Source organism: Harpegnathos saltator, unplaced genomic scaffold, assembly GCF_003227715.2.
Source record: "Harpegnathos saltator strain DR-91 unplaced genomic scaffold, Hsal_v8.6 scaffold225, whole genome shotgun sequence".
NCBI lineage: Eukaryota > Metazoa > Arthropoda > Insecta > Hymenoptera > Formicidae > Harpegnathos > Harpegnathos saltator.
In genome coordinates, this window is record NW_020230012.1 from 307,554 (window position 1) to 333,127 (window position 25,574).

The following is a 25,574-nucleotide window of genomic DNA, read 5'->3' on the forward strand; positions in this document are numbered from 1 at the left end:
GCCGTCGACGCGACGCGACGCGACGCGACGCGACGCGACGCGCCGGACGTTCCATTTTGGCTCCCGCCGTTGACGTCTCGTTATTGTGATTACATTCGCGTTTGCGCGAGCGTAATCTATATCGACGGCCTTGTTTCGGCCTGCCAGGCTTTTAACCCGTTTAGCACGCTCGATATACACGCGGACACAAGAGCGCGTACGGATGTGTTGGGCGGCATCGCATATGCGCGCGCGCGCGCACGCGCGTTGACATATGCTGCGCACGCGGATTTCCCGATGTGTCGATTGCGCGAAAGCTGACACACACGCGACGCGCGCGCTTATGAGTTAAAGCTCGACGAATTAGCGTCAATTCGTTTTTATGCGGCCGAACGGCTGCGCGACGGGCGTGCGTTTTTGTAGCACCCCGAAGCTGAGTTACCGAAGGCGAGTTCACAACAGCGGTTACCTGTCGCTCACAATCCGGGAATTGTCGCGGGAAGAAAGGCCCTCCGCGGAGAGATATTCGGCGATCTGATCCCGAAAATTGGTGACCAGTCTAGTCCGTGCGCGATAACGAAAAATTACTCACGGCAGGATTTCCCCAAGCCGGCCGAAATTTGGCTGTCGCGTTAATTGTCCCCATTAACTTTGTAATTGATGCTCGCGGGCTCCGATCGGATAATCCGGCTTATTAGTGGGCAACAACGCTCTCAGGAGGGAAAGCGGCGTGGAGAATCTCTCTCAAGATTTACAGCGTTCGAGTGAAACTTCCGCCGGGATAAGGAGACGGAACGCCGCTCGCAGTGCGAGCACGATTTTACGTTCGGCGGAATCGTTTACTCCCGCGGACTTTGATATCGCGCAACACGCGCGGGCGGCGGAGAGAATAAAAATAAAAGGCACGAGTGGCTCTTCGCCGTTTATCATCACGCGTAGGAACACTCTTTCACTCGCTTTTTATCGCGCAATCGGCGTAAAAGAGAGCGAAACGGTCGGCCGCGCGTTATTACCGCGTAAATACTCGCGTCGGATCGCGGGCATGCCGCGACCGCTCGCGTAATATTGACGGTGACGGCGCGCTAATGAATAATGATATCGCAGATAATAATATTCACGCTCATACGTCATTATTAGCATATAAACACGCGATCCACCTCAGCCTCGCGCGATCTGACATCGTCGTGCTTGTTTCAATTTTACGCGCGCTTCCTGCACAGGCTGCGATTTCGCGTGATCCCCCGGAAGCGAGTAATTCCGCGATATCGTATCGCCATACCGACGGACGGATATGAGAAACGGGCGTAATTTACGGGCGGCTCACGAGCTAGGCTCGCGAGAAATCGCGACAATTTCTCGGCTACTCACAAAATACGTTGAGCGTCCACGTGTCTTTCGCCACGCCGTGCTGGACCTTGGGATTCTCGGCCCTGCACATGATAACTTTGTCGTGATGCTCCAGAGTCGGCTGAATCGTCAAGGTGGAGCTCGTCATGTTGCCGTCCGGCGACACCTGCAACAGCCGAGCGTAATAACGCGCTTTAGCGCTTGTTAACTCACGATTAACAGCGAGTGGATATATCCCACGCGCAAGCGCGTGTAATTTTAAGCGCGAGCCTCCCGGGATTACATTCGGCTATTAATTTTACATTATATTGGATTTTTTTATATTAACGCCCCCGCCCCCCCCTCTCTCTCTCTCTCTCTCTCTCTCTCTCTCTCTTTCTCCCTTTATCTACCTCTGTTGAATATCTATCTATCTCTCGGATACCGCTCCTTCGTGCGCGTGAGCGCGCACGTATCGGATTTATATAAAATTGCTACTCCATGGTCGATATTGAAATTATAATTACAGGTTATATATATATTTTAATGCGCCTTATATTCCACGTTAGTTAATTGCTTCGCCGATATATGTATATATACATATATATCTTTTTTGCACTACATCGCGCGCACATTTATTAAACTGCACATCGCGTGAGAGTAATCGAATCATGCGCGCGCGCAATATTGGCCGCACTTAACGCGAAAATACCATTTCTTCGTTAACGGTAATATGGCGATAAAACGCACCGCCTGACTGTACAGATGTATCCCATTATCAGTCGTTGCCCTTCTTCCTCTCCTTCGTCCTAACTCCACCCTCCCTTCTGCCCCATATCAATATTTCCATAGTTAATGTTTCGTCCGTATCGTTACACGTGGTAAGTCGCGGGCGTTTTTATTAAAGTTATTCTGCGCTGGAGTATATTAACCTGGGAGCGCGTCATGTGCTTCGCTGACGCCAACGCTAACGCTAACGCTGACGCTAAACGCCAGCGTTAACGCCAACGCCAACGCCAACGCGTATAAGCGCGCGGGGGATTTCAGCGGGGGTTCTTAAAAGAGCCGATTATGGCGAGAGATCGTCGCGATTAAGCCGAGATTATAGTAATTATGGCAGATTATAGTAATTAAGCTGAACTATTGCGAGAGCTTCGTTTCGCGCTTCCAAGCCGCATTTTTCAACGACTTTTACGCGGCTTTCGTCGAGAGCGCATAGCCCCGAGGGCCCTCGGAAGGGTGGTTCTGCCTGTGATGGCGGTGATGGTAAAAGCCACGGAATAATTATCCAACTCGTGTGCGAGGCAGCGCGTTTGTGAGCTAAGGGCGTATCGAGTGCGAAGGCAAAGGGGAAGGCTTATAAGCCAAGCGTTAATCCGGCGATAAGTCTTAATGACCGGACGAGTCAGTCCAGGAGGCGTTTATCATCCACCTTTGCAGGTGGTGTAATAGGACCCGGCTTTCACGTGAGTGCTTCACACTGCTTGCCAGTGTAACGGGCAACTTTAATGCGCACGAAACCGCGCGCGCCGTGCTCTGTTCTGTATTTACGCAAATGCGCCTTCGTCCAGACAGAGAGAGAGAGAGAGAGAGAGAAAGAGAGAGAGAGTTGGTTAGTTTGTTTGAGAAAATATATAATTATCAAACACATATGACCACTCCTCTCTGAGCCGGACGAGTTGGCGCCTGACTCACAAGGATTCGCGCGTATCTGCCGGTCCCATTAAAAGTATTAAAGTTGCAAGTCTCCGCAGCTCCCCGAGAAGCGTGACGAGCACGTGCCATGCGTGTCGTATGCTTCCCTCTTCCTTTCTTTTTTTTTTTTTTTTTTTCTATATAATATATATATGAATGAGGCACATGCGACATTTCCGGCGACTTTTCAGCCGCGATAGACGGATAATAACGAGATAATAACGAATGAAAACGAGTATCCTCGTTTGCTAAATTACGAGCGGATCGATGATGCTACGAAAGCTGAAGAGAGTCCCGGGCGGAAAACCGCGAAAGACAGACATCCGTTGACCGGAGGCTTTAGCCAGCCGAGGAAGGTAAGATAGGGGCGGCGTCTATTTCGGTGATATTTTCTCAGTGATAAGATATTACCGATATTCTCTCGGTGGCAGATTACCGGAGAAAGGCTTGAAACTTTTGGCCGACAATGTACATACTGTAGAGCATAGAGGGAGAGGGAGAAAGAGACGGAGAGAGAGGGAGAGAGAGGGAGAGAGAGAGAGAGGGAGAGAAAGAGAGGTGAGCCCAGAACGAAATTGGCTTGAAATTCGCGCAACGGTCATAAATCGGCAAAGTCGAATCACCCACTGCCAACTATACTGTCCACAATCCACCGCTCCCCCCTCTCTCTCTCTCTCGCTCTCTTCCGCGCTTCCGCGACCCCTCGTATCCACGTTGCTCGTCTCTCGCGTCCCTTCGCCCCCTATATGCCTTCCATTGCCGGTCTCTCACTCGTTCCGTCCTCACCCCTTGTTCGACATGCCTCGATATGTCTCTGCCGGTACGAACTTCATTCGACACCGCGATATTATGACGTATAACGCGAGATAGCGCGAACGCGTCAGAACTGGTGAACGCCGAACTGGTGGCTGTGCCTGGGTCCGCCTGGTCCGCCCACCAACAACAACGTGGTCGTTATTTGCGGCGGAAAATATCAGCTCTTTGAATCTACATACTAGCGTGGATCATCGTCGATCACGGCCGCGTGAGACCGATCGAGCCGAGCGAATCGTTATTGCAAAATGTACGCGCGTTCGAGCGCCGAGTGCAACCGGACTATGCGCGCTCATTTTTCATGCGTCAAGTTTTACTGCATCTCGATTATGCACGGAAATAGCCTGCGAGAGAGGGAAAAGAGAGTGCGAGAGAGAGAGAGAGAGAGAGAGAGGAGGGGAGAGAGAGAGAGAGAGAGAGAGAGAGAGAGAGTTACTACTATGTGAAATTTTTGCGAATGGAGATTGCGCATGCTCGTTTTATCGACTTCCCTTTTATCTCTTTTTATTGTTGCTGTTTATTGCGAATTTCCGCCATCAGACGATTCACCTTGACGCGTACAATTTGATCCTCGGGGCTGATCCGATTGTTGTTGTCGGACTGATAAATAATTCTGAATTGACGAAAAGAGATAACGCTGGAAGGTGGCGGTGATAACACACGCGATGCTTCTAATGAACATTTATATCGGCCGGCGCGATCGCGAGTTATCACGCAAATTCGGTAACAAACATCTGATCTCCGTATTAATACTGATTATCTCTCTCTCTCTCTCTCTCTCGCTCTCTCAGTTGCTAACTCTCTCCTGTCCTCTATCGACATTCGGATCTGTCATAGAACTATCGACAAGTCGTCAGATGACGGATAGTATCTGTCGCTTCATAGTTATCCGCGTACTATACGCGTGGTTACATTAGGAGGGGTAACTTTAGTCTACTCTTAGTTGGAACAGGTCTCCGTACGGCCCCAATCGTGCCGAATTCCCATCGATCATCGCTCAATCCACCCGATTAATTCAAGCGGAAAAAGCGAAATTTCCGACTGAGCGAAAAATTCTCGATCGTGCTGTAGAAATGTTTGACATGTATCACTTATATAATTATCAATTTTCTTACATCAGGGGCGTGTATAATTATAAAATAACTAACTCTATAATATACGACTAATTTTAAAAACTAACTACATAAGTAAAATTCAAGAAACAATGTTCGTAAATGCTCTACTCGAGTGTTTCGTCTCCGAAGAGGGGTTTAGTAATCGCTTCTGCGTAAAATAGCAGAGAGTTCAACTCTCGCGTGACGACCAATTCAGTTTTTGAGCTTGCGGCCTCGCAAGCGAGCCCATTGGACCTTCGCACCGCGACACCGTTGAAGGACAAGAGAGGAAGAGAGCGTCGTGTACGCCGAGATTCGAAATGCAATTTGGCGACGGCGAGTCAAAGAATCACGTTTCAGGAAGAGTTCGCCGCGGAAACGAGCAAGACGGGCATAGATCGATGGTACGCCGGAGTTCGAGTACGTAACAGGAGTTTCCTCATCGGCCGGATCAAAGAGTGCGGGGGCGGGAAGCGCAGCACGCGAGACGGAGACGAGGCGTCGGCGGGCGGCGGCGAACGGAGCGAGAGCGAGAGATCACGAAAGCATCGCCTCTATCCGGTAATTGCGCCATGGCGTGTCAGGGGGGGAGCTTAATTGCAACGATGCAAATACCGATACCGGCGCTAATGCCAGTGATTTCGCGAGCGAGCGATCGAAGGCGGGAGAACGCAAGCAAAGCTGTGCCTCGTGTCTCAGCCGACCCGTGCGGTTTTTTTCGGGAAGTGGATGGGCGCACCCTCGCGACCTCCGGGGGTTAAGTCGTTCTCGGTGAAATGACTCTTTTTCCCCTCATCGGCGACCGCGCTCGTGCGCGCTTCCGGATCGCTTTGCGGACGACGTTCGCGAACACGCGCGATCTTGGACGCGACGTTCTCGCCGGCGTTAAATCATTTCGCGGCGGCAGGTTGGCGTGACTCGTCCCAGGCATGCGGGTAAAAGAACGCTTCCGCGGCTGAATAAGTATTTCGTACGTACGAGATGTGCGCGCGAGATAGAGGCTCGCGAGACGAGGGATGATCGGTGTAGTGTAACGCGAGGGGGAACGATAGGAGGCGGTAATGGAGATCGATTCGTGCCGCGGGTATATCGATGATGGGGTTAATGCTGTTATTAGACAGCGCGAGAACGGAGCCGAATTTTATTCGGAAAGCCTCCCGTTCCGTTGAAGGGTGCAGCGGGAAATTGTTTGGCCGCAAGTACGCGTCGTTTGTTTGCGGTTCTCTGCTCTTTCTTTCTCTCTTCCTCTTTCCGTGCCATGTCGCCGGCGACAACTTTGCGAGGTACCATCGTTCCAATCAACCTAATTCGTGTGATGCATATCGAGTGGTTACATTTTCGGCGCTTGAAAGCGATCCAGGGCAGAAGTGAGGGTCGGTCGTTGTAGCGCGGGTCAAGAGGGAAGAGGAACAGGGAATCGACCTTTTCAACGGGTGAACTTTCCAAAGCGCTTCAGAAAGACTAATTATTTTTTCCCCCCCCTCCGGGAGATTCAGCCGTTCGCTCCGACAGAGGAACCCTTTCGCGATAACCGTTCCCGATCGCGTGATCAGCCACAGACATTGTTCACTCACCTTCTCGGTGTGATTAGTGAGCTGGTGGTCGTCCAAGTACCAGGACAGCTTGGCCGGCGGCCTCGAGCCGACCGTCATGCAGTTGATGTCGTACTTGCGATTCGCACTGAGAGGTGCATGCTCGCTGCTGAGTATCTTCACGCTCAGCGGTCTCACTGGAACACAAAGGGATAAAGAGAGAGGGTGAGATATTATAAGGGTAAACTGTCGGTGGGGAGTCAGAGAGGGTCGGCTGCAGCGGCCTGACCTACTACAGATGTGAACGTTGATGACACTCGATCAAAAAGCGCGAGCAAGAATTACGGCAGCTGCGGAATTGCAGCGCTTAGAGTCGCTGTGGACTTGCGTCACGGCCCTCGCCCGTCCGTCCGTCCGTTCATCTGTCCGTTTGCTCGTTCCCTAATGCGTTTTAAACGAGTGGTACCGCTGCTGTTACCATCCCGAACGTATTGCCGCAAAACCTACATCCTGATAGCTTCGGAGGGTGGGAGGATGAGGGTGCGAGGCCGCATGCTCGGACGCCGCCGCGCCTCTCGCAGATTAAGGCTGGTCGGTCGGCAGGCTGTACGCGCGTGTTGGCGTTTCACGTTGATTAATTGAGGGTGGTATTGAATAGTGCGGACAAAATGGAGTTAAGCATCAATCTTTAGCTTAATCTCGAGCTGTTAGGCGGAGAATCGCGCGTGATAACGACCTCGCCGTCACCTTATCCCCACATCGTCGTTGTGATCCCTTCGTATCAGCGATCCTTTCCAGTGGCTTGAGTTTTGAAAGACAGAGAGAGAGAGAGAGAGAAAGGTGAGAGAGAGGTAATTATTCAACCAGTGCAGGAATACAAGTCTTAATAGAGTCGATCGCGAAAAAATCTCGCAAGCGAGACATGATGGTGGTTTACCAGCTATTAAATCGTCCGTCGCGATTTGCTCGCGATTTAAGCGATGCTATTGGCATCTCGTCGTCGTCGTCGTCGTCGTCGTCGTCGTCGTCGTCGTCGTCGTCGTCGTCGTCTTCGTCGACGACGAGGTCGGGGATGGAAGTGCCGATATATTAGTCGCTCGATTCAACCGCGAAATAAGTCTTGACATGCTCATATCAAGATCGGCGTTCCGTCGAATTTAGCCGGCAACGGGTCGGCAAAGGAACATCTTTCTTCGACGGCGATAGCGAAAAAGCGCGAGAGCGATAAGAATATGGAGGGATGGAGCTCTCTCTCTCTCTCTCTCTCTTTCTCTCGTGCGATGAAGAGCTCGTTCAAAAGGTAGACAGAGACGTGGGGTAGAGGTAGCTGCTGGAGACCAGAAGCAGAGGAGAGATTTTTCATTCAAGCCGCACCACGCCCACGGAGTCTGGGATTAAACTTTCAGTACGCCGAACTTTTGATTCCAATGAAAAATTTTCCGCTCTTCTTTCCTTCCTTCCTTCCTTCCTTCCTTCTTTTCTTCCTTTCTTCCTTCTTTCCTTCCTTTCTTCCTTTCTTCCTTCCTTCCTTCTTGCCTTCCTGCCTGCCTGCCTGCCTGCCTGTCTGTCTGTCTGTCTGTCTGTCTGCCTTCTTGCCTTTTACCTTGTCCACTATTACCTACACCTTCGTCTACCTTAATTTACCGGCGACTACACGTTTGCAGTCTCGGCCGTCGCGTTTCATCGTACGTTCAATCGGTATTGGCGCTAAAAGCACGATTACCAGAACGTAAACCGGTGTTCATCTCTCTTTTTCCTTCCTTCTCTCTTCTTTTCTCTGGTACAGTCGGGTCGCATATTGGCGTTACGCGATTCCACGCGCGCGACGTAATTCCTTCTTAAGCACTATTCAATATTCTGACTCTTGACTCTGCCGCAATATCGTTGAACGTGATTTGCGGAGGGGGCCCTTTGAAGGTTGCCGCGTCTCACGATGCTCGCCCATCCGTATCTAATAAGTTGTCTTTTCTTTTTTATTGGTAAAGAGAAGCGAGAGAAAGGGAGAGGGGGACGGAGAAGCCGAGAGGCAGAGTAGATTCCGTTTTCGGCTTTTGCTGATCCGAAAGATTAGCATTTGCTCTCTTTTATCGTGCCGCACAGCCGCACGTTCGTTACACGAGGACGAACCACTCGGGGTTGTTCCTGTAGCCTTTTTGTCGTGTTTATTATTTCGTTATTAGGAATAAAGCAACGTGCACGTTTTTTATTTCCCTCGTCGTTACGTGAGTGGACTAGGGCAGACGTGACCAGGAGCAACATTCTTCTCACGTTGTATAAACGTTCGTCAGCTTTTTCGCGAGTTGTATTGTACGTATGTACATATGTATGTATCTATGTATCCATATATGTACCGGCCGACGGTCATGACGAATAGGGGCCGTGCGAAAAAGTGCGTAGGTGTCCATTAGATGACCGTCGAGTGCCCATCGTGCATGCGAATGCACCGCGGTCACACCGATGGTCTAATGGGTGCCTGATGGATGATGCGTTTTGCGCGGTCCAGATTTATACAAATGTTTCTCCCTCGCGTGGATTCGGTGCCCAACGCCCTTTCTCATTTGTTGCGAGTTTCTGGATTAATAATATAATACGCACGCGCGCGAGCACGATCGACATACGGACGGTATCTTTTGGTTTTTTTGGTTTATTTTTATTTCTCTATTCTCCTTTTTCGTCCGTGTTTGCTCGTGAAGGATGTCGAGAATTGTTTGTTGAATTCGATGATTAAACACGCAGAATGGCTATTTATACTGATTAAACGATCTCCGGCGGATTTCACGTCGAGAGTCTGATAATTTTAATATCGCACGCATCCGGGGAATTTTATTTGGCGAATTTTATTTGGCGAATTTTATTTTTCGAACGTTTGATTCCGAGCGTAACGGGAATACGTTTAATCGCTCTCTTATTGCTGCATCGATTCTGCGCGCGATTGCGATTTTTGATCGCGGAGAGTTCGTCCTGCGGTGAATAATTCGCGTCTTCGGGGAAATGGAGACGATTCGGAATACTTTCCGCGTGCACATCGGCTTCTGCTTCATTAAATGAAATTTTAATTGCGCTCGTTTGCTCGTTGAAGAAGAAAATGAACTATCGCAAGAAACCAATAATACACGGGAAAGTCGTATATAATATATGGTAAAAAACGACAAGAATAGGGTGCAGGGAGGGGGCGATTTACCCGATATTAGAGAACGCATAACTCCACTTCTGGTAATTATTATTTCTCCGAGATAATAGTGGGAACGTACTCGCGAGATATCGTCGCATAGTGCAGTGCGCGATTTAAATAGATGAACTGACGAATAACGCCAATAAAGAATATGAATAGGCGTCAGGTACGACCGTTCTTTCGGATCGCTGACGATCGGCGAAGGGATTCGATACGGTCTCCGAATGAGAGAAATGCACGCGAGCCGGAACGCTGGAATAAAAACGATACTAACGAGATCGCGGTGCAAAAAGCGGTTAAAGAGGAAGGTTTGGAAAAACGGTGAGAGTGGACGGCAAAGAGATAGAGAGAAGGAAAGAGAGAAAGAGGGGAGGAGAGAGAAACAGAGAGAGAAAGAGAGAGAGAGAGAGAGAGAGAGGGGGGGGGAGGACGAACGGGTGAGTAAGTAACGAACGAGCGGACGAGGTTGAACTTATTGCTATCGCGAATTGAAAATACGTCCGTGCTTAATCCGCCGGGGCTTACGGTCGCGTTTGCATATCCCAGCTGCCTACTTTCGCCGGATATCCTGTAGCTACCGTTGGTAGTTTTTGGTGAGTCCGCCATCGCCGTGCCGCGCTGCGCCCGGAGCCAGCCAGTCTCGCGTTGTGTTTATTCGTATTCGCTTTATTACGCTCCCTGGATTAATGCAAAGTTACAGACAAAAAGATTGTAAGTATTAAATGTACCGGGGTGGCGTACGCACTGAAAAACAGAGAGCTTCCCGCATGCGGGCGAATAATGTTGCGTTGATGGAGTCGAAACGAGCGCGGCGCGGTGCAGAGCGACGCTCCTCTCCTCTCCTCTCCTCTCCTCTCCTCTCCTCTCCTCTCCTCTCGTCTCGTCTCGTCTCGTTTCTGCGTTTCGCGTGACGCCGTAGCGCTCGACAAACGCCGGTGCTTTTAACCGCATCGCGAAAAATGCAAAACGGTCCCCCTTTAATGCGAGCCGTGGTCTGGCAACACCATGTGTCATCCCGAACAGGTAGCTGTCCTAACGTGACACACTGTGAAAGATACACGTAAAAATGCTCGCGCTCAACGCGTCTTTCAAACTCCGTCATTGAGTCGGCGCGGCGCTAACGGAGCGAAGTGTTTGGGGATCGCTGTGAGACACAAAAAAGCGCAATTCTCGCTGCGCGCCTCGTTGTTTCCGCGAGACGCAAAGCGCAACGCGAGGATATATCGCAGTTTGAAGGGCGGGTTATGAGGCAAAATTGCGAGGTGGAGAGGTATATTCTTCTTTTCGGCGGGGGAATATACAGTAGCGGCGAGGGTCGCTTGTGAATATTTCGCAAATAATAATAATAATTGACATCGCGAGATTCTCCCTTTTTCTCTCTTCCTCACTGCCTTTCCCTCTGTAATTCCTTAAACGCGCTGCGAGAGAAGCTGTTACCGTTTTATTACGCAAGATTTATACGAGCATCGCCTGGCAACGCCGCAGGGCGTAATTAGCGTCGAAGTTTGCGGAATCGCAATATTACATTGTGCGCATCGGCGTTCTAATAAGTAACTCTCGGCAACGCGCCATGTAAATTTGTTGGCCGACTCTGGTACATTAGTAGTAACGGACGGCGGGTCCGCTAATGAGTAGGTGAGGCGGACTGGAGCGTGGACGCTGTTTGAATAGAGTGGAAGACGAAGTTAACTCGAACTAGGTGGATGAAGAGTCCGCGAAATAGCGGCAGCGCGCGGCCGGATGAAGAGGAGATGGAGAAGAGGAAGAGAGAGAGAGAGAGAGAGAGAGAGAGAGAGAGAGAGAGAGAGAGAGAGAGAGAGGAGAGTCCGAGTCTGGTGGACAAATTAACGGCGACTCTGATCCTGTTTGCAAGGAATCGCGGCCATTGTCGAGCGAATCGCAGTGTAATTTCGATCGCCCGCCGAATTCGTTACCGCCGCCGTCGTTGCCATCCGTGCTTGTCTAAAAGCCCATCCGGTGAACTGGATTCAGCGACTCTCGAGTTTCGCGAACGCCGCGCGACGCGCACGAACAACGGATGCGTCTCGACGTGCGGGCCGCACGTCGGGTCGCACAAAAGCACGTCTCCGTGTCGCGACTCCCATGATTTTATTTCTGTTCATTAGTAATTGCACGTGTTATGAAACTCTCTATAACGCTCCACCTCTCACCCCCGCTGCCCCGATCTCGCCGTCTCTCTCGCGCAAGAGTCGAGTTTCCGGCAACTTTGTTCAATGGCCGAGTTCGCAAACCAATTACTCGTTATTTCATCCATGAAAATGATTGCGGCCGCGTGTTAGTGTAAGTTTCCTCCACCTTCCCTCCCACCTGGCGCTCGCGGACGTATCGATGTTGTATCGTGTAATTTATTTATCGCGCGCGCCGCATTTCTCCCCATTCCTCCTTCCCACCCTCGCGGCCGTTCAACCCACCGGCACTCTGCAAATTCGACGAAGTAACTCGAGAATTTAACATTATGTGCGAAAGCTCCGGCAAACGATACACGTGCGTGGACGCGGATTGCGTCCAGACGAAGTCAACGAGCGGTCGCGGGTTCCCGCGGCCTCGCTTGCGCATAAGCGTGCCACCATGGATCGAAAACAATTATGCGAACGCGCAGTCGCCAGGACGCGGATGGTCGATTCGACGACACCGGCGAGCCTCGGCAAAGGAAACCTTCGAATGTCGTTTTCCACGATACTGCTTTCTCTTTCCCCGGCTCTCCTCCCCACCCGGGAAAGCATCCATCGTACTCGCCACTGACCACCAATAACATTGATCAACAAAACTGGAGATACGATCTTGAGAAAATTTGCAAAATCGCGTCTCCATGGGAATGGGAGTGTCGCGAAGGGGGAAGCAAGAAAGACGTCGCAGGAACATTTGCAAATGCATGCGTGCGTGTATATGTACACACGACCACGTTTCCACAGCTGTGGATTGTTCTCGGCAACGGGCGATGCTGCCTCGTCTGGTCCTAGGTCACACGAGACTCACTCGAGTTCAACCGTAGTCTGAGAGGGCTCTCCTGTCTCCTTCAAAAGCACCGTCTCCGGTATACAATCGAGCCCCTGGCGCGCAGTTCGAGGACTCGCGCCTTCCTCGTTCTCTTGTCCATTTCCCTCTTTTCCTCTCTCTCTCTCTCTCTCTCTCTCTCTCTCTCTCTCTCTCTCTCTCTGTTCGTCTCTTCCACCCTTCGTGCCCATCGGTGCCTTCGCCCGTTGTCAGCTTCGTGTCGTCACCGTAGCCGTAGGTCGTAGCTGCTGTTGTCGTGGCCGTATAACGGGATGGGGCGCGACACGCACGCCGACGCGAATATGTAAAGCAGCAAGCGGCGGCGGCGACGACGACAGAGAGAGAGAGAGAGAGAGAGAGAGAGAGAGAGAGACCATCTCGTCTCGGACATCCTTAACTATCCAATTCACTTTCGATTCGTTTTTTTTCCTTCACTCCCGTCTTCATTCAGTATCGCGCGCTGCTATCGCCTCTTTCTCTCTATCCTCTCCTTTGTCATTTGCGTCACCGTGCCGCTGTCGTGAATTCATTTGCGTGGCCGCGAGAATAGCGTCGTAACGTCGTTTACCGTCGCAACGGCGCGACGAGAGAAATTCGCGCTGTCAGACCGAGTCCTGATGCAGCGCAGCAATTCGATTGAGATGATCGGGAAAACTATATCGGACTTAGGACGGTAGAAGAGCAGACGCGAGCGATTAAGGGCGATGTGGCTTTTAAGTCGATTAAAACACCACGATTATAGGAATGCTCTTGTCTCGGCTGCCGGATCGTTGAAGACCGTCTATCTAAGCCCGAAATAGAAGCTCGTTTCCGCATCCATTTGGAGTTCGATCAATGATCACCTGTTCAGATATCGGTATATAATTATAACGAGACCCGTAGCGCTCGCGAGCGAAACTAATTAACTCCGTATATCTCGCCTATATTGTCGATGTACTTGAAAACGCAAATGTCTCCCCGGAGAAAGCACGAACGCACGAGATTACCGAAGACGGAGGGAAACGAGTCGAGGACTCGAATAAGGAAATCGCGCTTAATCTCGAGAAATGATATCGCAGATTCTCGCCGACATAGCATGCCCGGGAGAGTCGCACGAAGACGACCGAACATACGACGTGTCGACGACCGAGTGTAGAACACAGGTCTTCCACTTTTCTCCTCTTCTCGCGGGAGCTGGCTTCCCAGCGAAGTCTCTCCCGAAGAGAGTTTCTCAAGTTTCAATTCCATGAATTCTCAGTGCACAAGCAAGCGAGTGACGCGACATCCTTGCCAGCAGATGACCCACCGCGGATCTCCCATCGATATGGATCTTTTTGTCTTGCGCGACCTATCATCCGCGAGCGGGCGAGCGCCTGAAGCAAGAGGAAGGGAGCCGCATTGAAAAATCGCCGATTCCATTAAAAGTTGAAGTGAATCCTCGGGAAGCGACACGATCTTCATTCACCTTACGTCGATCCCGAAAGATCAAGTCTGCGGCGTGGCTGGATGTTCCGGCCGTGTCGTAGCGAGCGAGCTGATCACCAATCCAAAAGCCAATCCAAAAGCTAACTCTCACCATTACGAGTTTCCCCGAGAGAAAGAGAGAGAGAGAGAGAGAGAGAGAGAGAGAGATCTTTCTCTTCCTCCTTTCCCTTCTCTTTTTTATTCACCCTTCTATTCCTAGTCGAGCAACGAGCTTCTCCATTTTTCTCGTCGCGTACCTATCTTATTCCTTCGCGCACCCCCGTTGAGCGACCAATCTCCAAGTCTCCCGCTCTGTAAATCAGGCCCACCGTTACCCAATTTCGTCGGCTGACTCCATTACCAGCCAACTGCCCTCTAATTAGTCAGGCTCGATTAGGTCGGGTTGGGCTGGGCCGGGCTGGGCCGGGCACGAGCCGTAGGTTAGTGCTAGGGTTTATTCTTCATTCCCCTCGAGAGCGCCGATTCAATCCCAAGGTCGCTCGCTTTCAGCCTCGCTTCGAATTCGCCCCTTCGAATCTTCCGCTCGCCATATTATACCTTCTCGACCTCTTCCGATCCCATCTTCCACTCGGCAACGATGACGATGCCGCCGATGGCGACCATGTAATTCTATTTCCCGTCTTTATCTCATCTCATGCTCTCTGTCTCTCTCTCTCTCTCTCTCTCTCTCTCTCTCTCTCTTCTCCCTTTCTCATTCGTTGTCTCTTTCTCTTCCTCTCGCTCTCTCCGCCGTTTGCGTTTTAATAAAGCGATAGCGCATACGTGATTCCGCTCCGTCCACCGTTACTGTAGCGTTCGCCCGCTTTTGATAATCCCTTATTTGTATTACGCTTGCATCTCGAGATAGCACTCGGCTTTTTGGCGCATGAAAGGCTGCTCATAGCTCCGGCTAATTAAATTCGCCCAAATGCATCGGCAAATCTCTGGTTTTGCAGACAGTTAATATTGTATATCCACATATTTGGAATTGTTCAATTTATAACCAAATAATACCATAATACTGGCTCGTGTGATTAAATATTAATAATAATACCGGATTCAATGTATATCTCCCCCCTCCTCTCTGTCTCTCTTTTTCTCTTTGTGCGCTTCTCCCTTTCCTCGTTCTCGCACGATGACATTATATCAACAATTTATTGTGCTTAAAGTATCCGTTGAAAGTATAGCCGTTTATGTCGGTCATTATGTGAGCGTCCAAATGAAAAGAAAGACATGAAAATTGGAAAAAGGATCGATCCTTGTTAAGACTCGCTCTCTGACAAGGGTATCGGATAAGCCCTATAAATCCGAAATGTCGCGTGCAATACGATTTGGTCAAAAGTTAGCCAGACTGATTTGTCGCATTAATCTTGGCCGATGCTCCCTCCTCTATCTTTCTTTCTTTTTAGCGTTTTCGGCATCTACCACATTCCTTCCTTTCCGTCCGCACACGAGCGGAAAATTGAAGACCTTTTGTCTCGATTTCCAGTTATCAAGACAACGACGCACTCCGGACTCGCGCGCACGCGGACATGTAAACATTCAAAGCGCATTATTAATCGCATTAATTTTCCCAAGAATTGCGCCAAAAGCTTGTGCGCGTGCCTACGTGACGGTTTTAAAGAAAAAGGAGGACGTAAAAATGCAGGTATACGCGGGTGCGCTCGTAACGTTTCTTAGCCGAAGGCAAACGCGAGAGGCATTACTTCCGTCGGGTGAGAGAAGATAAGTTTTAGGTGTCGTATGTTTTACGATTGCCCGGCAGAAAAAAGATACAGCTCGGCTGATTAGCTTCGAACTTCTCGACCACCCTCGGCGCGGGAGTAACGCGAATGCGGTGGTTTCGCCATCCTTGAGTCGCGATCACGCCGGGGAAGTTTCTAACGAGATTGTCGTTGCGCGAGGGCGGCGGATTCAGCGGCGTGCGCTCGCGTGCAGACTTTTCGCGATCAAAGAGAAAGAGAGGTGGGGGGAATCGTCCGCGATGATTTTAATTTAGCGACCGCATGTCGCGTCGCGTCGCGTCGCTCTCGCTGCTATCCTCGCGCCCTGCGCACTTTATTTCCATTTCTCGCGGCTGTTCGTGAACGCGAGCGCAATCCTCGTGAAAATAATTCGGGCGATAAACTTCCGGCGCCACGGGGAAAAATATGCCATTACCGGTTCCGCGCCATTTGTAAATGCGACGATTTTCGTGCGCGCAATCGTTAAATATTAATTTTCTCGGAATAATGGGATTTCAAAACCACCGGTGTACACACATCTGAATGTGACACGCGATGTGCAGCAGCGGGACTGGCAGTACTTTGGAATTTGCGCAGAAAGACTCGATGAACCGTGAAATAATAATGATCCGCGATTAAACTGCGTTATATGCGCCATCGTTCAACGCCGTACATTTTGATAATTTATTTCGTAACGTTCGTGCGCACCCTCCTGTCACGGTTCGTATAAACGGCTGCGGTTTATTTATTATGAAACGTTTGTTAGCTGACCGAGGGGCCAGCGTTTCGGTTTATTCTTCGATAGGCGTGCCGAAAGCGCGTTTCATAAATCGCGTCGCCAATCGCCGTTTGATGCCAAGTTCCCCCCCCCTCTCTCTCTCTCTCTCTCCTCTCTCGCAGTGCCTTGATTTCCCCTCGTCGTAATGTCATGTCGTGCGGTGTCGTGTTGTTTCGGCAAAAGTCGACGCTGTCAAAAATCGGAAATCAACCTGCGATGTGAACGCAATCGAAGAAAAATATTCTCCACCAGACAATAAATATTTATAAGGTAGAAAAAAAAGAATTTTTTTTTCAGCTCTCTTGAATTAATGATTACAAAGTTTTTCGATTCGAATAAACAATATGAAAGGACGATAAGGGCCGAATTACTCATTCCACTCGCATATATTTATAATAAATTGCACACGCAGGTATTAATTGCGTTTTAACATCTGGATTGTATCTATAAACCGTGCATTTCGGTTAACCTGCTCGCTATCGACGACTAATCGCGCGATCCGCTCGCCTGCCTCTGGCTACCCTTTACCCTTGATCCGTTCTCGCCGGCCGAAGAAAATCCAATCTATCGTCAGCTTAGCGTACATAACTCAATTTGTTACAGAACGTCGGCGGGCGGGCGGGCGCGGTTCATCACGACGCGAGGTCCAAACAAGTTTTCGCGCTCAACAACAAATTGCATTCTCCCGGTGCGGGCGCGAGAGAAAGGGAGAGATAAGAATGAAGCTTCGTACTGCGCGCTATTCTAAACTCTCTCAACGCGAATACTCTTTCTCCCCGCTTTCAGCCGCTTCGTGAGACTTTCGCGCGCACATCCGTCCGTTGCGCCGCGCGCAGTCATGCAAATAATGCTGAACGTATGTCCATAGGAATCGCGCGCGCGATCCCCCGTCGTGGGGCACGAGAGGGTGAGGAGTGGCGAAGTCGTGGCGCGGGAGAGACCGGTGGAAGCATAAAGTCGCGCAGAAATCGCTCTCGTTTGTTGAGTCGTCCGTAAAAGGCGGCGAAGAGGCGGACGTAAGGCCGCATACCGATAATTCCACGGAGTGCTCTGTGGAATTTATGAGGTTTAATCCTTTGCGGAATCCAAGAGTGGCGGCCTTCTCTCCACCCTCCTGCCTCTGTGTGTATACGCGATGGCGGCAGCGGCGGTGGCGGTTCAAGGCCCAAGTCGAACACACCCCGAGAACCGAGACCCGACGATGCGGCGGCTACCGTCGGAGATGACGGGTTCAAAGTGCAGGAGGAAGAAAGCTTCGCTCTGCCTCACGGCGAAAGAGCGAGCTTTAACGCCGGGCAATAAAACCGTGGAGTGGCGTAATGTCTATACGAGTAGTGATGCCCATGAGTATAATACCTGACAGAGGGACAGAGAGAGAGAGAGAGAGAGGAGGGAGTGGGAGAGAAGGAGCGGAGATGCATGTATACAGTACTTTCCTCACACTGCGCGAAGCGGAGGTTATGCGGCGAGCGAGAGAGCGATGGTGCGCTTATTTCCTGCGTTATTCGGCGAAACGTAAAGCGGAAATTAAAGCCGATAGACCGGGTAATGGCGCGGCGGGTATAATTATGTTCGTTTCGCGTCTCTCTTTCGCGGGTCCGCCGCACGAGGACTTATTTGCATATCGGCCGAGTTAAATCGTTGCAACGCGAATTATGTATCCAGCGTGTATTTTTGGTCGGCGGGATAGCGTCGGACAAACGACGCGCGGACGAGGGAGGATGAACGGGGGAGAGAACGGCAGTCGACACAGGCGGGCGACGAGGGGGGGAAGGGGTTGTATCGGGCGCGGAGCGGTTCATTTCGCGGTGATACGCGATAATTTACGCGGAAAATTATTCGCGAGGTCAAAACTGTTGTTACTAGGTAATCGTGTTGATCGTGTAAATATTTAAGTTACGACATCGCGCCGCGCGCGCGCGCGGGCGTCGCATATCGCCGACGAAATCGCGAATCAATCTACGGAACGACGCGCGAGACAACTTGTCCAACGTTTCCTCCGGTCGTTTCTACCAGCGATAAAACGAAAACCATCATCTTCGATAACAATTAGTCGCGTCACGATTGAGAATCACCTGAAATCGATAACACGAGTGCGAAAACGTCGTTTCTTTTCCTGATAGCTTGCATGAAACATCCCCATAGCGCACTGTTCTTTCCCTCCCTTGCACCCTTCCGCCCTCTCTCTCTCTCTCTCTCTCTCTCTCTCTCTCTCTCTCTCTCTCTCTCTCTCTCTCTCTCTCTCTCTCTCTCTCTCTCTCTCTGTCCTCCATTCTTTCTCGCACTACCGCTTGTGCATCGTGGTTTTTCGTTTCGAGGGCGTTACACAGAAGCATTGAAACTTCTGCCGGGCCAATTAAAAATAATTGAATGCAAAATCCGCTTTAATTCGCCAACTTTCAGACGGCTTATGATAGCGGCTTGTAATTATGTTCCCGCGAGCTATACGTGTGCGAGCGAGGTTCGCGCGCTTGAGCGCGTCCGCGTGCACTCTGCTAAAAGTGCACGATGTTCTATCTCTCTCCTCCTCTCTCTCTCTCTCTCTCTCTTTCCCTCGCGCGCGCGCGCGCGCGCGTTTTTAGCACCGAGCCTTTATATTTTTACGACAAGTATGCATCACTCAGCCATGACGGAGATACGACGAAAGATATGGGTACGTCGCGCTACGTGTCGAGCTTTTACACCGGTCGGGAGAGGGGGGGGGGAAGGGAGCGGCAGGAGACGACGGAGGGTGCGGACGATAAAAGCGACTACCCGGGAAAAAAAGCAAAGTGCTCGTACCGCGATTTATTGTAATCACCACTAAAACACGGTATGCGCAACAATTTGCAGTGACGTTTAGCGATGCGGATTCAGTGTGCTCGTCGATTGTCGTCGACACGTGGTCGTCGTCGTCGTCGTAGGCGCCACCGGCATAGTCGTTCGCGATACGTGAACAAATAGTCGGAGGGGATGAAATGAGAGAGAATCGGGCGTATAAACGTTACGGTTACGTGCCCTCGCGTGCCTCGAATTCTCGTCGTTAATGCTTTACGCCTTTTGTGACGAACCGGAGAAAAGAGAGAGAAGGACCTTATCGATCACACCGGCTCGCGCGTCGCGGCGCTCCTCCTCATCGTCGTTGTACGTTGTCGTTGCCCGTCGCTCATTTACCACGAGAACGAGCGTGCCCGATGCGCGTCGGAGCTCGCTACGTAGTACGGAGTAGTAACGCGGACGATAAAAATCCCGCGGGGAATAGCGCTTCGCGGAAGACGCATGCCCGTAAATAGGGTGCGTCACTTACGCGCCATTATTGCCGAGGTATTTCAGCGACGTTGAATTGTAACGCGTGGCAGTTCGCGCTTACGAAAATTGGGTATCCGCGAATTGAATCGAACGCCGACGCGACGCGTCGGGAGACGCATGTTTGCGAGACGACGAAATTTATAATTGACGCGCTCGCGCGTATTCGTGCTCGCAGCCTTGCGCGTAAAAACCGCGCTCTTCGTCATTCTCATTCATCGTTCGTCGCAGTTGTCGCACATACGACGCCGTTAAGTGCACACGCCCGATAAAAGAGGCCCCCCCCGTTCGCATGCGCGGGCAAAAAGAAGGATGGCTTTTCGATAATTTCCGCGGCGCCGACGAAATAGACGTCCCCTAGTCGACATTCGACTTCGCTTCTCGTAAATTGCAGTTTTCAACGAGAATCGTGCGCATCTCCCCCCCCCCCCTCCTCGATTTCTCTCGCTTCTTTTTTTTCCCTGTTTGTTTCACGCGCGAGGGCACACGCGTTATCACCTCACCGGGCCGAAGAGCTCGCCTATCGACGTTTTTATTACCGTCGTCATCATGCATGGCATGCACGCGTTCACGCGCGTGTCGCCGCTAATATTCCGCTCGTGCGCGCGTGCACGTCGTCGATTTTGATTTCCTCTCTCTCTCTCTCTCTCTCTCTCTCTCTCTCTCTCTCTCTCCTCCCCTCTCTCTTTCTGTATATATTTTATATCCTACCACGCCGGGTCGATGGTTTTTCGCCTCGGTGGTTGGCCGCGATTCGCTGCTATTTTTCGAGCCTGAAAGAGCAGCACGCTTTCCGAGGTACTCTCGGAAAATTTGTGTTCTCTCATAACAAGATGAACGCCCCCACTCGTGCGCGTTCATATACGACACAAAGAGATTTTCTCGCGCGTGCGCGCGTCACTCGGCGTAAGGAACATCAAGCTCCTTGCTCGTTAAGAGTATTAATTCCCTTTGTGGGAGCGCATTTCGCGCGACGCGTTAGTAGCTTTTCACCCGCAACCGGCGGATGGAAGAAGGGTGAAAAAGGCGAAAGAAGTATCCGACTCCGGGAGGTGGGAGATAATAAGGTCGTGACACTCTCGATGAGCATCGGCGCTCGCGGGAAAGGGAGTGAGAGCCAATTTCAGGTGCACTTCGTCGATACCGCAGATCCACGAGCGAAGACGCTCGGGCAGAGGCGAAAGAAACCGCGATGACTTTCCGTCGTCGCTGCCGTCGCCGAGATCGAGACAGAGAGAGAGAGAGATCGAGAGAGAGAGAGATCGAGACAGAGAGAGAGAGAGAGAGAGAGAGAGAGAGAGAACGGATTTTCTCCCTCTCTGAGAATTTAATAAAAATCCAAGAGCTTCCGCGGAACACACCGAGCTTAGGCGACGCGCGTCACTCGCTGTTTTCCAGCCGGGGAGCATTATGCGTTTCGGCTCCACTGCCGTGCGCTGCATGGTCCTTCAATGTCGTCTCGCTCCGCTTTCTTCCGCCGTGAATTTCTCCCGTGTTTCTCTCCATTCGGCCCGCGATATTTCGCGGAGACGTTTCCAGTCGGCCCGAATCACCCCCGGACAAATTGCGTCGGCAAACGGCGCTTTGGCGAGCCATTTCGCGGGAATTGAGGCATTTGTTATAAATATCGGCAATACCGCCGGCGCGCACGGTTTGTTACTTCGTTACCCGTTCTAGTCAATCGCGCGTAACACACACGGGGATTGAAAAATCAGCGATTTTTCGATTCCTCGAAAGGACGCTCGAGAATCGCGTAATACGAGTCATCGCTGATGCCTTTCGCCGGCAACGAACGAGAGAATCCCGCTACATGCAAAACGTCGCCTCGCGACTTTAGTCGCGCAAACTGCGTGGAAGTAACAGGAACACACGGTGAAAGTAGGAAGAAATCGCAGGGGGTGCGCGTGGCTGCGGGATAAACGCAGTCGAAGTCGAGGGCCGAGCCGAGCTGTTTGGCTGGCTAGCCGACTGGTTGGCTGGTGGGTTAAATACTTTGCCCCTTCGGTATTCAGCTTCGTTTACCCGGCAACGCGGATTTTCCCTTTGGTCCGATTCGCGAATGCATTCCTTTTGCGCCGATTCGCCGAAGGTGAAACGACGGCGGGAGCGGTCGGTTGGTTGGTCGGTCGGTCGGATCGATTGTACCCTTTGGATTTATCCTCCTGAGAGACCGCAGGCGGTGTTATACTTTGTAACTACGGCGCAACAACGGTGGAACTGCGAAGCTTGGCGAGTTTCGGCGATCCGGCGATCCGCCTCTTAAGCTCCGCGCGGAAAATCGGAAGGGTCTGCTCTTGATATTCCGAAAGGATCGATCGATCGTGTGAGCGAGCGTGCGCACGCTCTTTGATCTCTTCATGCAAGCGCGTTATCAACTGCGCGAATCACTCCTGTTCGTGGCGAAAAAATTGCACACTGAAGAATCGCGTGAAACGAATCGCGGTCGCGACCAAGTATCCGTTCTCGATCTGCGGAAGAATTGTCGAGAAGGAGAGAGAGACAGAGAGAGAGAGAGAGAGAGGGGGGGGAGAGAGAGAGAGAGAGAGGGCGAAGTGCGTGACTCCGCGCACGAGCGGAGCGCAGTGTGTAATTAATGATGTACTCACGGTGCATTTCAATCGCCACCGACGTCGAAACGGGTTGACTGATATTATTGTTGGACGCTTGACAGTCAAACACCGCGTGCAGATCCGCTCTCGACAGTTCATGGACGACCAGGGTGTTCCTACGTAGCGACGGAAACTCGCCCGGCTCGTCCTTGGAGTCCAAGAGCGTCTCGCCACGCCACCATCTCACTTTCGGTTCGGGTCGACCTGAAAAAATAAATGGAAAAAATAAACCCATATGAGATTTGTTTGTCGGACTCGTTGAAACGACCCGACAAGCGACAACAGGTTCATCATTCAGGTCGATCTAATGCCCGCTTCCGCTAATATCGATTAAACTCCTTAAGGGGAGTTCAAATTTGGTAACGGACAAAAATACGAACTCAGATAAAGGTTCGATCGAATCATTAATAGAAGCGACCACAGATGAGAGACGCTAGAGAATATTATATATGTAAATACAACAGCATATTTCCAACCGCGTCTTGCATTTTTACTTCTCGCTGTCTGCGAGAAATGGGAGCAACGTTAACAGTCGCGCTAAAAGTAATCCCGATCAACGAGGTCATCCTCGTCGCGCGATATATCACAAAATTTCACTCCGACTAATTACGACTGTCTGTGCGCGCAGCGCACTGACTCTCGCGACGCTTTTCACCGCGGCGACTGGTCTCGCGTCATATCGGCAACACTATCCACGCGATGTATCGCGCGCACCGTTATCTTACAACCCTCCGCAAGCGTTCGCCGGGGGGGTTCCCGTGCATACACATGCATGCACACACCCTCTCGCGATCCCTCCCTCCGCATCAGTATATTGGCTACGCGGTACGCGTTAATTCATAATTCATAATGGTCGTTGCGTGCGGATAATCCCCCGAGGGTGAATATCCCTATTAAAGCAGGAGGAGGAGGGACGGAGGGAGGGAGGGAGGGAGAGAGAGAGAGAGAGAGGAAACGAGACGGCGCGGTGAGAGTCGAAGGGGCGGTCTAGCAGGCCGGGGCGACCTCATTATTTTTTACCGGGCCTATTTTCGTTCAGGAGGGACAAGCGGAAAAATGCGGAGGTAGCGACCCGCAGGGGGTGGAGATGTCGGTAGCGGGAGGGGGAGACAGCGCGAACGGGTGGTGGGTGCCGAGAGTTGTAGGAGGAAAGGGAGCAGCGTAGCTGGTTGCAGGCAGCGGCGGCGCGGCGGTGAAGAGTGTAACAACACGCCGGGGGTATAGTTGCGCTCGCAAGCGCGCTCGCGTCCCTCGGGTGGCGGCATGCGAGGTAATAAAAATAAATTTATTATTATTATTGCCTTCGCCATGCCGACACAGCAGCGCGTGCGCGCCGGCCGGATATTAAAATGTAATAGAATAAAGGGAAGCAGGGCTAAACGAACGCGCGTACATAGTATACATACACGAGAACGCGCGCGACATCCCCTATAGAGCAGCCGCTCGGTTTCGCCGAAGCGTTTAACGATCGTCGTCGACGATACTTCTTCAACTCCGCCCGGTCACACGGGAGAGTAGATGACGCGCGGCAGATATCGCGATTGGTACCTGCATAGCGCCGATATTCTCTCGTCGCGGTCCGTTAACGGCTTTTCTGACTGATCGGACGCAGAAGCGGGATGGTCGCGCAGAGAGCGCGACCGAATTGAGTGTGAGGAAAGAGCGCGAGCGATGCGGAGGAGGAGAGAGCATTCTTTACTCGCAACTCCGTTCCGAACGAGGCCGTGTGAAAATTGTAATTGGGTGAAAATTATAATTCTCATAAAGGCTCCGAGATTAGCAATCGAGAATAACGAGCGAAAGAAGGGGCTCGTTAAAACCGGAAATGTGTAATTTCTTGTTTATAATGAGGTACAATCAAACTTTTAGATCCCGCGAATCCTTTAATTGTACCTTATTATAATACAAGAGATTGCGTTTTCCTATATACTACAAGCGCACAATTATTCAATAATTTACAGAGTCTTTTTTCGTTGATTATTTTTAATTAGACGCCATCAAGGCAAAATACGTAATGTGACGACGCCAAAGCGCGCTGGGGAACGGCTTCGCAAGATCCGTTTGATTCGGTGGATCCAAAGGAATCTGTTCCCATCGGCCGTACCAATTATTCTGCGGCTCTCTTTTAGCGCGGCGTATTTACGCGAGAACAGCCTCAAAAGAATACTCAGACATATTTTCATTCGACCTGTCTCTCCATCTATCTCACGCCGTCGTTTTTTCCTTCTCATTACGGAAAGTAGGGCTTACCCCCGGAGACGAGGCACTGCAGTCTCATGTCACCGCCTTCTTCGTAAGGGCCGGCGACCGCCGGGACGGCCTTCCCGTGTTCGTCGATGATGTTCGGCTTGTGTGGCGGTACTGTAACAGAGCAAGGCAAAGAGGGAAATGAAACGTCGGGCTCTGTCGTTGCGACGAGCGCGGTAAGCATCTCGCTGGACGCGCTTAACATTAAATAGAACGAAGTAATTATCTCGAGGAGAGACAAGCGCGCGCGTTGAACTTTCGTAATATTGTCGCGAATAGAGGAAATTCCCGCTGTGCATAAATTTGATACAAATATCTATATATATATATATAAAGAAAATTCATGCAAAATTTTTCTCCCAATATCCTGCTAATTTACTCTTAATAACACATGAAGTCAATTGAATTTGAATTCAAATTTAAATTAAATTAGATTTTATTTTATCTTATTTTTTTTTTACTTAATTATTTTGTTTTATTTACATATAAATTTTCATATATATGATGCGATACAATCAAACGCGCTTTTGCACACATCGCTTTTCTTCACGGTTGTATCTTCGGGCACCAGCGCCACATACATACCTAGACACACACACACACACACACACACACGCTTGGTACCAATCGTTTCGAAGTGGCTTCGAGCCTGACCGCGTCCGACACCACTACGCGCTATTCGAGCACAGATAGCGAACTTTCCATGTAAGTCGGTGCCGGGGGCGCCGTCAGGGTAGGAGTAGTAATTCACGATACTCGTGCCACAAGCACCGCACGAACAGTCGAACAAGCATGTATAGGTGTTACAGGTAACCGCTGGCAACTCACACGGCTCGTTCGCGGACGAGTGCCGGCACGAAAG

General features: G+C 51.0%; 1 protein-coding gene across 4 annotated transcripts in view; it reads right to left on the bottom strand.

Annotated features, from left to right (window-relative positions):
* Positions 1–25,574, bottom strand: part of LOC105190612 (synaptogenesis protein syg-2) — a 306,100-nt gene that overhangs the window by 22,485 nt on the left and 258,041 nt on the right. For all 4 annotated transcript variants that reach the window (XM_025298587.1, XM_025298586.1, XM_011153434.3 and 1 more), the window contains 4 exons: positions 24,716–24,826; positions 22,463–22,669; positions 6,482–6,636; positions 1,348–1,492 (listed from right to left, as the gene is read on the bottom strand). In XM_025298587.1, coding sequence (XP_025154372.1) covers positions 1,348–1,492; positions 6,482–6,636; positions 22,463–22,669; positions 24,716–24,826 — 618 coding nt within the window. The remainder of the gene's footprint in view (positions 1–1,347; positions 1,493–6,481; positions 6,637–22,462; positions 22,670–24,715; positions 24,827–25,574) is intronic.